The sequence below is a fragment of the Misgurnus anguillicaudatus genome, chromosome 6 (genome assembly GCF_027580225.2).
Source record: "Misgurnus anguillicaudatus chromosome 6, ASM2758022v2, whole genome shotgun sequence".
Classification (NCBI taxonomy): Eukaryota; Metazoa; Chordata; class Actinopteri; order Cypriniformes; family Cobitidae; genus Misgurnus; species Misgurnus anguillicaudatus.
In genome coordinates, this window is record NC_073342.2 from 28,265,945 (window position 1) to 28,283,755 (window position 17,811).

At 38.0% G+C, this 17,811-nt stretch overlaps 1 protein-coding gene across 1 annotated transcript in view; it reads right to left on the reverse strand.

The window, feature by feature from the left end:
- Nucleotides 1-17,811, reverse strand: part of LOC129433393 (N-acetyl-beta-glucosaminyl-glycoprotein 4-beta-N-acetylgalactosaminyltransferase 1) — a 163,588-nt gene that overhangs the window by 111,829 nt on the left and 33,948 nt on the right. Inside the window, exon 3 of the mRNA XM_073868892.1 lies at nt 12,261-12,373. Coding sequence (XP_073724993.1) covers nt 12,261-12,373 — 113 coding nt within the window. The remainder of the gene's footprint in view (nt 1-12,260; nt 12,374-17,811) is intronic.

A 17,811-nucleotide genomic window follows, 5' to 3' on the forward strand; every position in this document is an offset into this window, starting at 1 on the left:
GCTTTATAAATCTGTAACCATACCCCAGGTGGCTCATGCTGCACCCCTAGCCATAAATATTACACAGTCCTCAGCAGATGAAACTTTAGAATGAAATGAGTTACCTGCGGGTGTGCTGTCAGGTACAATATACTTTTTAACTGTCCCATTTTTCAGTACCTTTCTTCGTGGAGTCTGTACCATACTGTGACCGGCTCACAAGCGATCCGTGTTGAAATGTGCTGAACAGTTACATTAGCAGCGCAAAGGTCATGGGTTTGATTCCCAGGAAAGAGCATACTAATAAAATGTATAGCTTGTAGTGCACCATAGATATGTACACTAGATGTGGCTTTGGCTACGGCAGTTCATTGGACCAAATGTGTCAAACAGAGCCGCCATCTTGAAACAGGGGAATCCCGCATCAGCGTCATTGTAGGCAACTGTGTAACGGAAATAAAATCACCATAAATCGTCATGAATGCGATTATCTTCATTTTCTTTTGGTTCGTTTCAACAGATAGACATGTATTTAGCATTGGGTCAAGAAAAAAATTAAAGTTTAAAAATTTTGAAAATCTACTTTTTCTAACCATAATGCATAGTGCTAGTAGCCCTAACATCCATACGCAGCACAAAAGTCCAGCATCATCCATGAATTCGAAGTACAGGCGGACATAGCAGCTTTACCTAGATACTTCCTATGACAAGACCCCTGTTCCAAGATGGCGGCGGTTTTGACGCATGCTCAGGACCCCAAGGCGACATCTAGTGTATATATCTATGGTAGTGCACTATTAGTCGCTTTGGATAAAAGTGTCTGCCAAATGCGTTAATTTCAGACGTAATGTAGACTCACATATTTGCACATTGTAAGAAATGCAGTATTTTTGGCAAATCAACATATATTTTTATGTTACTTTAACTTAGCAAATTAAGTTAAGTTATTCCCCGCCAGCCTTCAAAAAAAAAAAAGAATTTCACAAAAGTTTCACAAAATGCCTTCCAACCAAAGGTTCATCCGCCTAAACAGTCCTGGGTCAAACGGATGACTTTTACATTTGTGAAGAATTCACTTGCTTGATTAAGACTGTTGAAAACATAAGGGTCACATTTCTGCTTTCAAACCATTAGACTCTCTTCTTCGGTTTTCTATTTAAGTGCATTAGCATTAATGGGTTTTCCATTCATTTTTTACAAACGGAGGGACAATCCAGTATTTTTTATTTATTTTGTGGTAAAACTAAAGAGCTTAATGTTGTAAGGCTGTGAGTATGTGTTTAATAAGTTCCTGAATTGGTGTGTGGAAAATGATAGAGAGAACATACAATCTGTTGTATGTTTAGTGGTTTCCACTTATATAATAAACAACACATTCATATTTCAATCACATTTAAGAGGAATAACCAAACTATATGCAAAGTGCACTATTTATAATCATTATTTCCCTTGGAAATAACTTTGGAAAAAGTTAAACAAATTCAACTTGATTTTCTAAGTTAGGTCAACTTATCACAAGCCAAAACTTAAAATAGTAAGTTGAATTGACTTGCAAAACCAAGTCGTTTTAACTTTATGCTGCATTTTACAGTGATTTGTAATTAGTAAAAGTCTGAGTGTTTCATTTTATCTCTGGTTATAATGTGAAATCTGACCACATAAGGAATCAATTTGTTTCAACAGATAGCCATCTTAAGAGAGCTCAAAGAGAGACAATCCCAGAATGCAATGCAAAAAAGTTTTTTTTTAATCTGTCCAAGATTGCAGCCAGCTTGAGTTACAAGTGGTGTCCTGTGCTGTATACTGTGCACGATGTACTCTACCATGTAGTATATAAATTTTCAAAGGGTATCATGTCAAATCGAACACTAGGGACCCTATTTTAACGATCTAAGTGCATTGTCAAAAGCGCAGAGCGCACAGTCTAAATGGGCGTGTCCGATGCCACTTTTGCTAATTTAACGACGGGAAAAATGGTTTGTGCGCCGAGCACACTGTCAAAAAGGGTTTTACATATTCTCCTAATGAGTAATGTGTGTGTTTTGGGCGTAACGTGTAATAAACCAATGAGAGTCTTATCTCTCATCCCCTTTAAAAGCCAGTTGCGCTGACGCTATGTCTAATCCCTATTTAGATGACTGACTTTGTAAACTGAAAAACTAAGTGGAGTAAGAGACCACCAGTTTAAGAATAATGTTAAAAAAAAATTGTTGTTTTCATTTTTTATTGAAATTAAAATTTTTTGGATTAAAATCTTTACAAGCCTTTTTCTTTCAGTCATAGAAGTACAAATAGCAGGCTTTGAATTGCTGCAAATGTATTGATATCCTACATAATCATTGTAAAATAATTTGCAAATATGCAAGAAAAGGTTTGTACTCTAAAAATACAAACAAGAGAAAGAATTTACAAACGTGCAGAGAGCCGAAGCGTTTCAGCACTAGAACAGCGCCATGGGATTTTTAAAAAGTATACTTAAAAATGTTTCTCATCTCATCATATACAATAAATTCGTGTGGTAGCGTCGCACTTAAAAAACATTTAAAAACAGATGCATTTGTTTTAAACAAAGCATTTATTTACTTACCAGGCAACAGGTGAAGCAGCTCTTTACGCCTTCTAACGTCTAATAATCGGTCCTCATTTATGTCCAAGAGAATCAATAATAATCTTTTACATTTCAATCCTTTAATCTTTCATATTTAAAAGCGTTTTGTGCTGCTGCGCATTCATGTATGTGTTAAGCGTTGTCGTCCCGTTTATAGACGCATATTACTAACGCGTTCTTTAAATAAAAAAAATATTATTGCGCCATTGACTTTAGACTTTAGAGCAGGTTTTTGTTGGTCAATGGCGTAGTCTATTTTAGTTGCCTCAAAATAGCAACGCGCCAACAATGCGCCTGAACACACCTCGTTTTCAGACCAGAACGCCCATGGCCGCAAAATTGGGCGCAAATGCATTTGCTATTTAAACAACGTGGCGCTAAACGTGCAAATTATAATTGTGCCGGGATGAAACTAGCAAAAAACACTTGCGCTGCATTGCACCGGGTGTATGATAAAGCCCCAAATGTTTTTTACTAACTGTAAGTATAAGCTGTTTCCCAGTTGAGGGCAAATAATATCAAACACATATAACAATTGCACGTCAATATGAAAATAAATGTATACATCGTACTTTTGATGTCAGTGTAACCTGCTTTACCCAACATGACCTTAGACTCTGTCAGACTGAAGCATAATTGTTAGCTTAGCAACATGCTAACACTAAACTCTCTATAAGTATACTGCCTTACCCGACAGTCACATTAGCTACAAAAGTGAGCGACACCGAGCGACACGCACTCGCTTTATGGGCGTTCCTTGGCTAGTATCTAAAAGCTGTATCAAAATTCACTTCAGGTATTGTTAAGTTACAAGAACGATGTTTTGGGATTTAAAAGTATTTATTTCTAGATAAAAGTAACAAAATATTTGAGATAAAATGCCAAACTTATCAGAAATACGCATTTTCCGCCATCTTGAATTTTTTCCTCGACTCGAGCCTCAGACCTATGCTGCCCCTACACTCCGATTGGCAGCCGCTTTGTCGCATCGCTCAGCATTTGCATAAAATAGCCTTCTTGACTATTTTGGCCCCACCTTGCTCGGCGCAGCGGCGAACTCGTCGCTTGTCGCTGGAAAACGGCCACTCCCATTGAAAATGAATGGTAGCCTTTTGCTCTGTCTCTTGTAGCTAATTGGACTGGGGGGTAAGGCCTGGGTATATTTAACTTTTTACTCGTACGCTAGGGTCAGCGTAAAGTGCGTATGCTGCAAATACCGTCATCAGAATAGTATACGCCTACTGTACTGTACGTGCACTGCTGAATGCGTCAGGAGAGGTATACTTGGGCCTTTAGTAGGCAGCTACCCATGTAGGCAGCAAGGCAGGTCACTGGGTTTTGGTACAGACCCAGTTTCTGTCTTTATTCACGTTGACAATAAACGCATTGTGAAAACATACCAGGTATCAAGCAGGAAACAATCAAATATCAATTTTAGACCAACTGTTAAAAAAACAAGCATCTGTTTGTTAGTAAACCTGTGACAAGTCATTGGAGTGTTTCCAGGCTTTATGGTAAGCACCTAAAGCAGGGCTTCATCTCGTTGTGAGCGTGCTGGGATTATTTGTGACAGCTGCGATGTGGCAGCTTGTTTTGGATCAGGTGTCTCTCATATGAGCATGTATGCTAACTCTGTCACCTCTGCGGTACCTGGTTTTCTCCAACCCGCTGGTCTGTCAGTCAACCGCAGTTACACACCCTGGACTGAGATTCTGCTCTTAGTGTGGTTTACTTTCTTTACTGAACAAATTGCATTGCATTGTTATACTGTTTGTTTTACCCGTATTATGGTAAAGTCGTAATAGCACACCTCATTTAGCTGTACGACTTTAGCCTAAGGCAGTGGTTTTCAAACTGAGGGCCGGGGCCCCCAGGGGAGCCGCGAGATGGTGCCTGGGGGGCCCCAGTTTTATGACATTTTTTGAAATACATTAATTTATCATGAATTATGTGTAATTAAACATAAAAAAATAAGTCTACTAACCAAAAGCACTACTTTTTTGTATAATTTAATGTTTCTTTTATTAAAATGTTGAGTTTTAGAACAGTTTTTTGTCACAAATTTTCTTTGGGGGGCCGGGAAGGAATGCACCGTACACAAGGGGGGCCACACGCGCATGCTGAAAAAGTTTGGAAACCACTGGCCTAAGGTACTGTATATATACATTAGTAAAAGTGATGCTTGCATTAGCAAGAATCGCTAGTTATGACTGCACAAGAGAATGTGCAATTATTTTCACATGATCGCCTTTTGTTTTGACATCTAAACATGAGATCTTGACTAAACATATTGAACTTACCCTGTAAAACAAGTACTCTGCGGCAACATACATTAATAAAAAGAATTCATTTGAGAAAATGCTTAGGAGTTTTACATTTAGAAAGCATAGCATGGCATTTGCATTTATGATGACAGCAACAGTTTATTATTTCAAACTGTTTGTTTTCACCATAAGTGAATGCAAACATATTTCCACCAGATGTTCATTAACCGAGGCAATTTAGAAAAATAAACAAACATAAGATTTTCCAAACAACATCTTGGGAATCTTTTTTACTTCGAAAGTCACGGTTTTGGGCGGAGATCCTCATGAGAGCGGGTAATAGCGTTACATTTTACTCTCGTGCCCTTCATGTGATTTTTCCAACCGTCTGTCCAGGAACTCTGGATCCTGAGTGGCGGCTTTGGTCATACCAGGGTTGTATGAACACAGATGGCATGAATAGTTATTCTTATACTTTCTTTCATAGCATTTGTGTATGATAATTGAGCTGGTGCATTATCCTGCTGGAAGTAGTCATCAAAGGATGGGCACATGGTGGTCATAAAGGGATGGACCTGGTTAGAAACAATGCTAAGGTAGGCCGTGGCATTTAAGCGATGCCCAGTTGGCACTAAGTGTCCTAAAGTGTGCCAAGAAAACATCCCCCACACCATTACACCATTGCATTAATGAGAAATTGAACAGGTGTTCCTAATAATCCCCTAGGTGAGTGTACAATTAATCCATGGGGTAGCATTAAAAAAAAACATTTTAATATTAATATTTTATATTTGCATTTTTTTAAAAGCAAAACATTGAATAAACAGCTCTTTACACCTTCTAACGTCTCCTCATCAGTCCTCATTTATGTCCAAGAGATTCAATAATAATCTTTTACATTTTAGTCCTTTAATTTTTCATATCTAAAAACAGTTCTGTGCTGCTGCGCATCCATATGTGTGATAACCAAACGCTTGTTGTCGTCCCGTTTGTAGCGCAAAATTGGGCGCAAATGCATTTGCTATTTAAACAACATAGTGCTAAACGTGACAATGAAAAACGTTTTTAAGTCGATCAAAGCTTTCGTTTTCGAATTGTAATTTCAATTGTCACATTTTTTTCGAGTTTGGTATTTCCACATGGATAAATTTTTGTAGGCGTTTCAGGTGGTAAGGTAGCTAGGGGAAGTTTTTTTGACTTTTCTTGTTGTCTGCTATGCCTATTTATTTATCAGTCTGTCTTTCTAGCATTTGATTGTAATTTGACGACCGTCATCTTCTACTTGTACAAATTGTTAACTGGCATAGAAATTGACAACAAGCCACGTAACTCACTTTTGTCATCAGATATTCTCGTGTTTACTTAAATTATCAGTTAAATTTATTATCTTTCCGCAGTAGTTGGCTGATATTTAATATGTTTATGAACAATAACCCCATTATTATTGACAGCCATTGTTTATTCTGGCTGAAATATTTAGACATGAAGCATGAATGGAACGTTTATCAGTTACCATTATTGCTCACTTTAGATGAAAGGTCTTGCATTTTTTATTCATTTTCAGTTGATTGATCAATATTGCGACTAATTTCTGCAGAATTTAAGTGCCAGTTATTCATTTTGGGCTGATAGTCTGTGAAATCTATTTAATAAATGTACAAACAAGCAATGCCTACATTTAAAAGACTTGGGCATTGTTTATATAACATGTTTAACTAGTTAACAACATTTATCTGATGAGTAGTAAATGTATGCAAATGTTTTATTTTAGAATTAGTATATGCTTCAACTAGCAACATCAAGTTCATGGGTTTGATTCCCATTGAACACACATGCTGCCAAAAAATTAACTTGCTTTAGATAAAAGCATCTGCATGAATATAAAGACAAATAAGGACAAATCATAGGCAAGCAAGCGTTTAAGCATGCTCATTTTAATAAGGGGTTAATCGTCTGCCTGGTCTAATGAATGCATTAACCTTGCATGAATAATCTCAAACCTTTTCTTTTTTGGTTAGCTGCTGTTTGTTGTTGACTGATGAAACGGATCGCTCGGGTCATTATCATCCACATTGCAGGGCAGGCAAAATTAAAATTTGATTTGTGGAAGGGCCATGTTTTGTCATCCTGGTGGATAACCGGACGTGAGAAATGCGACCCGGCCTTCCGCTCTTAGACCGAGTCTGTTTACCCCTGGACAAGGAGAATGAATTAACCTCATTAATATTCTGAGCTCATGCTTCGAAACACTTTCTAATGCCCGGGACCGTCTCGGAGTTTGCTTCATGTTTGGCCCTGTCTTGTGAGGATCGGATTTACGGCGATTGCGATAATAGATGAAGCTACAGTTTTGATAAAGTGAGCTGGTCGTAGATCAAGCTGGAGCCAGACGGTTCGGGTTGATGAATTCTCTAGTAATAATTAGAGCGGTATACACGACTCACCCGACACGCGGCGTGTTAGGAAAATTTATTGCGTCTTGACCTTGGAGGATGTTTTCTGCTTTGTCTTGATTCTTAAAGGTGAAGTGTGCCATTTCTGTGCCACTAAACAGAATCAGGAAATAATGGGCTAGGCTCGCATTAGCATACTGCTATACTAATATATACTACAATAAATACTACATACATGTATGCTATACATTTATGCACATTTTCTGTATGCATATAATCAGAATGACCTACTACATATGCAGATTTTGAAGATAACTAAATAATTACATTATCTATGCATTTATTTATTTATTACACTGGGAATGAAAGTCAGCTGCATTTCAAGGCCGTATGTATATTAACCCTTGAGGGTTGTTGAGGCCATTTTTGGCCATTTTTTTGTCTTAATTTGGCCACAACTTTCTCTGTGTTTCAGCAAATGGAATGATTTTTGGTGACAAATCTTTTATTTATACATATTTTGAGAAAATACTTTGAAATTTTTTTAAAACTCAACTGGGCAAATTTACTACACTTTCGGGTTGTTCTTGTAAAAAAAAAGCCACTAAATTAAATGGCTGTAAAAATGTATCAGATTAATATTTTTTCGATTTTTTTTTCATAAATCTGTTAATCGCTCTCAGTACTGATCAAAACTACCAAATGCTTAAAAAATTTCCATGATTTTAACTCTTTAATTGGCAAGTTCATAAGTGGTGTCACTGATTTGATGAAAAAAAACACACAAAATTTCAGATTTTCAATATAAAAAGTGATTGTGGACTGGATTTTTTTAATCCTTTTTCACAGTCTTCGGCTTGTCAAAGATTGGTAAAAACATTGGCTTTGATGACACCTTATTATCATGCATTCTTGATTGTTGGCGGTTTTTTTCTTTTGCTAAGAGGTAAAATTTGCAATTTTTACTATTGATCACCATGTGGCACCATTAACCCTTTATTTATTTGTTTATTTTATTTTTATTTATCCAGGAAGGTCTCATTGAGATACAATTTCTCTTCTACCAGAGAGTCCTGGTCAAGATAGACAGCACAAGAATAAAATGCAGGCCTTGCACAAGTCAGAAATTAAGCTCTGTTTTGATCTCGTGGTGATCAACAGTAAAAATAACATATTTTACCTCTTAGCAAAAGAAAAAAACACCAACAATCAAAAATGCATGATTATATGGTGTCATGGCTTTGCAATCAAAAAATGTTGTTATAATGGAAGTCAATGAGGCAAAAACAGTAAATGAGGGAGGAAAAGAATAAAAACTGATGCTGCACAAAAACTAAAAATGTTTTTACCAATCTTTGACATGCCCAAGATTAAAAAGGTAAAAAAATCCAGTCCACAATCACTTTTTATATTGAAAATCAGTCCATTTGTGTTTTCCCCCAAATCAGTGGCATCACTTATGAAGTTGGCAATTAAAGAGTTAAAATCTTGGAACTTTTGTAAACATTTGGTAGGTTTGATCAGTACTGAGGTTGATTAACAGATTTATGAAAAAAAATTTATCTGATAAATTAATTTAGTGGCCTTTTTTGTACATGAACAACCCGAAAGGGTAGTGAATGGGAACAACCCACAAGGGTTAAAACATCTAATATTGGGGGGAACCATTTGAATGTTTCTGATTATTGTGAGGGGGGCTTGGTTACAACTCTGCTGCATTGCATTGTGGGATACAGTTCCAAGAGCAGTGTACAATATACTGCACATTTGAGCAGCTTATTTTATATAAATCTGATAAACTGCAGAAAAAGTATGATGTAGTTTGATGTTGGGGACATAACCAGTCATTTTAGCTGTCAAATGGGGCAGATAATAACTAACAATATAAAAAGGCCACAGTTACTGTGACTGCGCATTGGCAGTATTGAATTTAAGTCACTTCTAATCGGGTTTTGTAATGGTTCAGTGCAGTTTTCAATTAGCGCCGCACACTGACATCTGACACATAGTTGAAGAAAGAGATTAATATGGTGAGAATTGAAAGCAGAACAGAAGAGTTTTTGGCCGTTGCTATTGGCTTTTTAAGCTAAGAAAAGCTCTGTGATTGGGTTTTCTTTTATACGGCTGCTCTGAAGATCGATATTATTGAATCAGAGTAAAGATCCTACAGAAGAGTCCACTACAATTCAAGCTGTACCAAGGCACAGAATTCATGGGTGTATGGTTCTGTAAATCAGAATCGTATTAAACCTGTTAACTCTTTCCCCACCATTGACAAGTTATCCTGTCAATTAAGAAAAATATTTGCATAAAAGAAGAATTTTGTGTTAATCTGCAATACCGCGATTATGCACTAGATAATGCAATACCGCACTTACCCAACTGAAGCCAAAACGTTAAATGAACCGCACCAAATGGGACAACAAAAACTAAGACGATTCAACCGAACTTAAAAAGGTAGGTGAAAGAAAGCACTCATAGGCAATTTGAATACCACAAAAAATACAATCTGGCCACAAAAACACCGGGTTTGATTTCATAGGGTGTTCAAGTATTCAGCTATAGACCTAGGTTTTGCTCAGCGATGACATTTTTGTAGGCCAACCCAGAAGTTAATGGGACACTGGTTCCCTCACCAAAAAGCCCAATTATTGTTCCCATACATTTGGAATATCGCAAAAAACATAAACATAAAACAAAAAACATAAACAATATAATTTTCACAGATGAACAACTTTTATGAAATCATCACCATCAAGCTTCTGACAGCTTTTTCAAACTTAATTAAACACATTTAAAAACATGTGTCCTGATAAGGAAATACTCTGTGGATGAATCTTTGTTGCGTTGTTTTTGAGACCTTCATGCGTGATTACCGAGGGGCAACCTTCCGATCTCTCTGACGAAGCTAATACGAAAGTGACTTAAACTGCAATTCATCGACTGGCCACTAGAGGCTAGCTTCAAAAGGGAGTTAATTCCCATAGACCTCCATGTTAAAATGCCCAACTTTACAGTAGAAAATAATATGTTTACAGCCTGGTACAAAAAGAGTTTTTAGTCTATATAGCTAATTTTGCCCTTCATGACAACTGTGAAGGCGGTGAATATTTTTGTAACTCATCCGTTTAAATTATATTAAGCTTTAAAGTTCTGCATAATTAATGCCACTTGAGTGATGGGTGAACTGCCACTGCTGTCACAAAAATCGAGCTAGGCGGGCGTGGTTTCAGCAACCAGCCACCTCAGCTTTACCTATGTCCCACCTCTTAACCCATTTTCGGTTATCCGTGAGTGATGCGCGGTGACGTGCTGCCAAGATGGCGACGGCAGGCACCGCCTACTTTAAGCTTCAAAAAAGCTCTTCACAAACCTATGTGTGACGTCACGGACAATACGTCCATCTTTTTTTACAGTATATGGTGATGACGTCCCTGACAACTGTAGTCCCATGTTGTAACTTGTTAGCAACCACCCTTAAAGCTTTGAAAGTCATGAGTCATGATTACTTGTGTGTTTTGTACTCATCGTATCATAAAATAAAATGTGAAAATATCTTCAGGGTTCCCACACCTTAGTTAACTTCAAATTCAAGGACCTTTCAATGACTTTCCAGATCCAATACCCTCAAATTCAAGGACTAAATGTGGGGACACATTTTCAAGTGAGAGCAAGGAAACATCGAGTTACTTTTTAAGATTCATTGTTACAGTTCCCGTTTTGAGGGAACTCGTGCTGCGTCACTGCGGTGACACTTTGGGGACGCCTCCAGGGGTAAGTGCGTCTGAATGTGTATATCAAATTTAACCAATGGTGAGGGTTAACGACAAAGACAGGGTGATGCGGGAGCCAGGAAGTGTATCACTATCTGAAATACTGCCAAAGACGGCGTTACAGGGACGCAGGAAGTATGGCAAGGGAGACGCAGCGTCTCGTTCCCTTCTCAGGAAACAACAGTTACATACGTAACCAGAGACGTTTTCATGTATCAAACACAACTATGCAAAAAAGCATTTTGGTATGAATCAACATCAACAATTTAAAGCGAACAGTTTAGCACGTGTGCTTAAAAAGTCTAGAATTTTTATGATATTATCCTACACTACACAGGGAATAATATGGATTTTTTCCAGAAAACTTCTTGCATAGAATAGATTTAAGCACTTTCAATGACCTGTATATATGTATGCATATTTTCAAAAACATCCCAGGGCCTTAATTTTTTTCCTCCAGATTCACAAACGTTTATGGATTTCAAGGACCTGTGGAAACCCTGTATCTTGTGCTTATGTTAATTAAAAACCTATTTAAGAAGTTTAACGAAAACCCCATTCAAAAAACCCATTGACTTCGAGGACAATGGAACCGGAAGTGCTGAAAAGCTAACTCGCTTCTGGGTTTTGCAAAAAATACTTCATCCCTGCGGCACTAGATTCAAAAGCAGATTTCAGTGCTAAATAACCTATTTGTTAAATTTTTTCCATATGTGAATGTGCAACTGATTTTATCTGACAGTCAATATGGCGTTCATCAGTCAATAAGAGGGAGAGTAACTGGACTAGCTTGTGTTAGACCGAGATAGTACACGTCTACTCTGTTTGAGATGAAAGGTGCTAAAATCCGGACCCCTCCCGCAACGTGGGAGAGGCGAAAATGCAGTGAAGTATCTTTTGGCAGAGCGGAGAGATTATCAAACATTTAAGCTGAGATGAACCTCAGTTTTCACTGTGTCCTCATTTTGCGGTGACCTCGTATGTTCTAACAAAAACTTTTATCTATGGAAGCAAACCTCATTTTAAGAAGTGATGTATAAGCATTTTTTTCTGCGTTTTGAACATGCTCTGCTTCAGAAATCATCTTTCAAAACAACCAAAAGAACCCAAATTGGATCACGCTACAATGTGAATGTGGACTCACATCTGTTTCAACACTAGTTCCATTTACTATTTCACTTTTAATACTATTGTACATATATTTTACTATTACACTGCATTGCAGTTAAACCCTTGAACTCACCGCGTTTTCCTCCTCCTGGCTGTTACTGGTGTCTTCACTTTTGCGTAACTTGTCCGAGGATCGTGAGCCTCTTTTATGGCTGGTATCGGTTCCCTCCATCGGCCTCTCACTATCTAAAAAATAAGACGAAGGGCACACACATTCACTACTTTTCATCTGCAGTATTGTTCAGCATCATTACCATTTTTATTACATATAACACACTGCATGAATTTATGAGCTGATCCTCTAGTTTTTAAATAATTGTCTGAGAGAGAATGTGATGTGAATTTGGCAAGAAGTAAACTAATTTACACCCCTTTGTACATCCGAATGATTGTAGGCAAGTGCGGGCCGAGAATATGTATGGAAATTTTTTTTTGACCAGACTTGTTTTCAATAAACTTTTGCAAGTTCCAACAGTATGCTGGACTAAATTCATTCTTTTAAAAAAAACCTCCACTGAAGAAAATCAATGCCTAGAAGGGAAAACAGTCTTCTGTATGCACAGTGCAAAAAAATCACAGCGGTACGAAGCTTTTACTTATACAGTCGTGGCCAAAAGTGTTGGCACCCTTGGTAAATATGAGCAAAGAAATATATAAAAAAGAATTTACATTGTTTCTTCTTTTAAGCTTTAATTAAGAAAAATCAAGGGGTGCCAATAATTGTGCCCAGTGTGTATTAAAGAAAAACATTTATTTCATAATGTAATCCCCCCACACACTTTCAATTGTTTTACTTCAATGAAACATCATATTTTTGTGATTTTTTTAAATGAAAGCTTAAAAGAAGAAGCATTGTACGTTCTTTTTTATAGCTTTCTGTGCTCGTATTTACCAAGGGTGCCAACATGACTTTTGACAATGACTGTATGTGTTGCCAGGTCTTGCACATAAAAAAACACCAAACAATCAATATACCATAAATAAATCAAAATGCTTTATCTCCAAACCAACCAAGACTGGCACCTTGCCACATTAATAACACCAATAACTTGATCGTTTCATGAGCCAAGGCCAAAAACGGTTAAGTGCCACAACGATATGTATGCCCAAAAAAGATGTGGACATGGCAACAATGTAAGACAATGCATACAACACACAACACTAAGACAGAGGATTATTACAAGTGCAGAACATAACGCTGTAATAAAATTTTGGTAATTTCACGCTTGACAGACGCTTTTATCTAAAATGATGTCCAGCACAATATGCTTCTAGATAAAGTAGGGGAGAGCGGGGCACAACCTATCGCTTTTTGGTTTTGACTCAATCATTCAAAAAATATTTGAGTTTGATTTATTTTATTTTTACACAAGCAACACACACATCTCTGCTACAAATGAACATTTAAAGTTTGTTTCTATTGCTTACCATTCTTGGACAATTACACCAAACGTCACAGAAGTGAAAATGTTACAACTTACCCCAGAGGTGGGGTAAATTGTAACGGGCAGGGGGTTCGTTGTAACACTTGCTAAAAAATAAGTTTGCAGGCAAATATTTTAATACTATTTTGTCTATATACTTGAAGTTGATATTGCTCATATATCTGTCTATAATACACAGGTATCCACACTGTATTCATTCATCTAGTCCTTTTCTAACAATAGTTCAATTATAAATGGATACAAATGTCTAAATATGTGGGGGAAAAACGCACAATTATGACAAAACATTTTTTATATGTGACCCAGTCTGTAATAACCATACTACAGTTTCAAAAATCCAATTCTGAGATAATGAGCATCAAAGTCTGATTTTAGACATTTATTTCATTATGATTTCAATCTTTTACGTGCCCTATTCTATCAATATTAAAGATATGACACACAGAACTATAAATTTGACCACAATTTTTGATAAGACAGACACATTTATTTTATTGGCAGCCAGCAATCATTCATGTGTAGCCTATTTAAAACAACGGCAAGGATTACGCTAACGTTAGTGGTTTTCATATCGTAAGTGCTGAGGGGTTAGTTGTAACACAGTGTTACAATTAACCCCGCTGGGTCAAAATATTTTCAAGCCCACCAAAACAGTTGCTAAGAGCTGCAGACATATTTCAAAATGATGCTATGTTTTAGTCAACAAGACACTGATAAATATGACACAGCATTGGATTTGGTATCTTACACACCCAACTTATGCTGCGTTTACACCAACCGCCGTAGAGGTGTGAAGCGCGAGTGATTTCAATGTTAAGTCAATGTAAAGACGCGTTGATGCGCGTCAGGAGGTCCGGCGGCGCGGAAGAGTTAAGCGTTAAGCTCACGTAAAAGGCGCGAATTGAATAATCGAATGGTGTTTTTTGTGCATTTTGCGGTTTACACAAATTTGCGGCTGACGCCCGAGTTGAAAAATTTGAACTTTGGCGGAATTTCGCGCCACGTTAACCAATCAGGAGCCTGCTTGCTGTTGTGGTGGCAGCCCCGCCCGGAGTCACTCATTCAACCAAGGCTTGATATTGTCCGTAAGCAGTCACCCGGAGCTATACGACACAAGTTCTTATTTCTAGAGGAGACAGGAATAAAAAGGACTTCGCTTGAAAGAGTGTCAGTGAGGACATCGGGCAACCTGGTAAGTTGTAATACACACTTCACTTTTGAGTCACGTGACTTTTAACGACCCGCGCCCTGTAGTAAGGTTACCAAATACAAACTGGTAACTCTTGATGAATGCACGGTCAACATCAGTCATCTTGCAAACAGACAACTGCATAGCACTTGCCCCTCCTACAAGAAGCGGAGGTTGCCTCTGATGCGCGTCAAATGCTTGCTTTTTCCGTGCGTCTACTCCGCTCTACACGCGCGAATGCATTCAAACTGTTCAAGCGCCAAACTAGGCGCAGTAGACGCGATTTTGAGGCCTGAAACGCGGTTGGTGTAAACTCAGCATTAGAACCCGAAAAAAACATGATGAAAAAATTTACTTCCATGCCACCAAAATACTCGTTCATCAATAACTCTCTGGAAAAATATTATACATTTCCAATATTTTGCATGAGATCATCTTTTGGCAGCGTGAAAAAAATACCGGAAATAAAAAACGCTCAACCTTGTGCAACAATGTAAAAAGTCTGTGTTACAACTAACCCCGCGTTAGTTTTTGCCCCGCGCACCCCTATATGTTCCCTAGGATTGAACCCATGATCTTTGGGCTGTTAACACAATGCTCTACCAACTGAGCAACCAATCCACCATCTTCTGAGCTATAAAAAGAAACAACCAACACAATTAACCCCGGGGAAAAATCTAATAAATTCCTATAAGATCACAGAAGGATTATTAAGTCATGTGCCAAATAGTTATGACACAACCCAAATAATTAAACTTTCCTCTTAATTGCAGTTTCACGGCCACTGAGAACTACCGTATTCACAGATGCTTAATATTCTCTATTCACTGGCTTTCGCTAGGTGTAGCAAAATAATCATCTTAGACCTTGGCTTCAGCCCAGCAGCGCTCTGTCACATAGAAACCAGCGGCACCACTGACACACTTCTGATGGATTACGGGCTTGTCCTCCACTGACCGCTATTAGGAAATAAAAGTCAGGTGGCCTGAAGCTAAAGGTGCACTTGAAGCCGTCAAAAAAAGTATTTGAATAGGGAATACTGTATGAATCAAACCAGTCTTTACATCCCACCCGTACGAAAGCAAACTGCGTGTCTTAATTATATAGCATTTCTCATTGATTAAGGATTTTTGCCTTAATGTACCTCTTTATAAACACAGACAGATTAAGAGCTAAAGGAGTTTTAACAAATAAAAGACATTTTACTGTAACCCAAGGGAATGGAGCTATAAAATATAATGAAAGCCTAATAAAAAGGTCCTACTGAATATAAAGAAAGGGTAGTTTATGACTTGTAGAGCCAGTTAGTTATCTATCTGCATGCATGTGCATAGATTAAATGAGTTTGATTTTACCCAATGGAGCAAAGCTCGTATAATTATTTAGAGCCTCATTCACTCTTATAATATTTCTGGACAGTTAAGCAGCTTTAAAGATGAACTAAGCAATTTTTGTTGAGAGCTTCGTTCAAGTAGCATACTAAAATACTATTTACTATTTATACACTATGCAACTGTTCAGTATGCATACAATACCCTAAAGACACAGTAAAGGGGAAATTTGTGCCTTTAGTGCATGCAACTCATCCCTCCCTCCTACCCAGGTACCAAATGTCAAAATATGAAAAACAAGCAAACAGAAACAAGGACAAATGCAGTATCTCAGGTATACAAACTTGTTTTTATAGAAGTGTCTGAAAACAGTCATTTTGAGTTGCTGGAAAGCTGTCACAAACACCCCAGGAATTCACTTAGCGGATTGCAAACACAAGGATGAGCTCAAGAACAGCTCCGGTCGCAGCGGGAGTCCCCATATCCCAGAAGCCCTTTGTTGTTGCATAGCGTGAAAGAAACTGGAAAATTTGCATATTGAAATCATAAAAAATAATCACAATTATAATCTAATATTTCAGGTATCGTTATAGTTTTACCCCTAAAGACAGAATGAGAGCAATTATTGGCTGGTGGTGTAATGTAACCCTTTGCCAAGAGCACCATCCCAATAATGTGGCGCAGCGGTCTAGAATAGTGAGCTCCCAAAATCTCCCTAATTTCCCATAATCTGGGTCACTCACAGGCAATGGGTCAGAATCGCATTTAAACCTGAGCACAGGACACCTCACTACACAACCTCACACACAGTCTTAACCACCAACAATACACCCACATTACACATGTCCGTTTACATCTCGACGACCCACCGAGATGCGGTTAAGAGGGTCAGTTTCTTGGAGTGCTGATGTGCTGTGGCCTTTGGACGGAGAGGATTAAATTAATTGAATATAAGCAGATCAAGGCAGTAAGCTTGATTAAATAACGATTAACAGCTTGAAAGAGTTTCATAGCTCTGATGGAGGAATGGAGAAGCTAGCTTTTGGAGAGAGGCAGACGTGTGTGTGTCCGTTACTGTTTGTTTGAAAACACCAGCGGCAAAATCACGGTTGATGTGGATTTTATCATGACAGGAGTGAGTGATGGTGAATGACTGCTCTCCTCATCTCACCTCTCTCTCATGTCCTCATCTCAGCTACTTATCTCTCTATCTCTTATCTTTTCCCATTATCTCTCACCTTTTAATATCTTCTCTCTCTGCTCCAGATTTCTCATCATCACCTTTTGACGGCTCACCTCTGGTCTATTGTCCTCTTCATCTGACTCCTCTCATCTTTCGTTCACTTTTTTTGACTTCTCTCATCTTCTGTCCTCTCCTCTCTGACTCCTCTCATCTTCGGTCCACTCCTCTCTGACTCATCTCATCTTCTGTGCACTTCTGACTCATCTTCTGTTCTCATTGTCTTGACTCCTCTCCTCAGACTCTTCTCATCTTCTGTCCTCTCCTCTGACTCCTCTCATCTTCTGTCCTCTCCTCTTTGACTCCTCTCATCTTCTGTTCTCATTGTCTTGACTCCTCTCCTCAGACTCTTCTCATCTTCTGTCCTCTCCTCTCCTCTCATCTTCTGTACTCATTGTCTTGACTCCTCTGTTCTGACT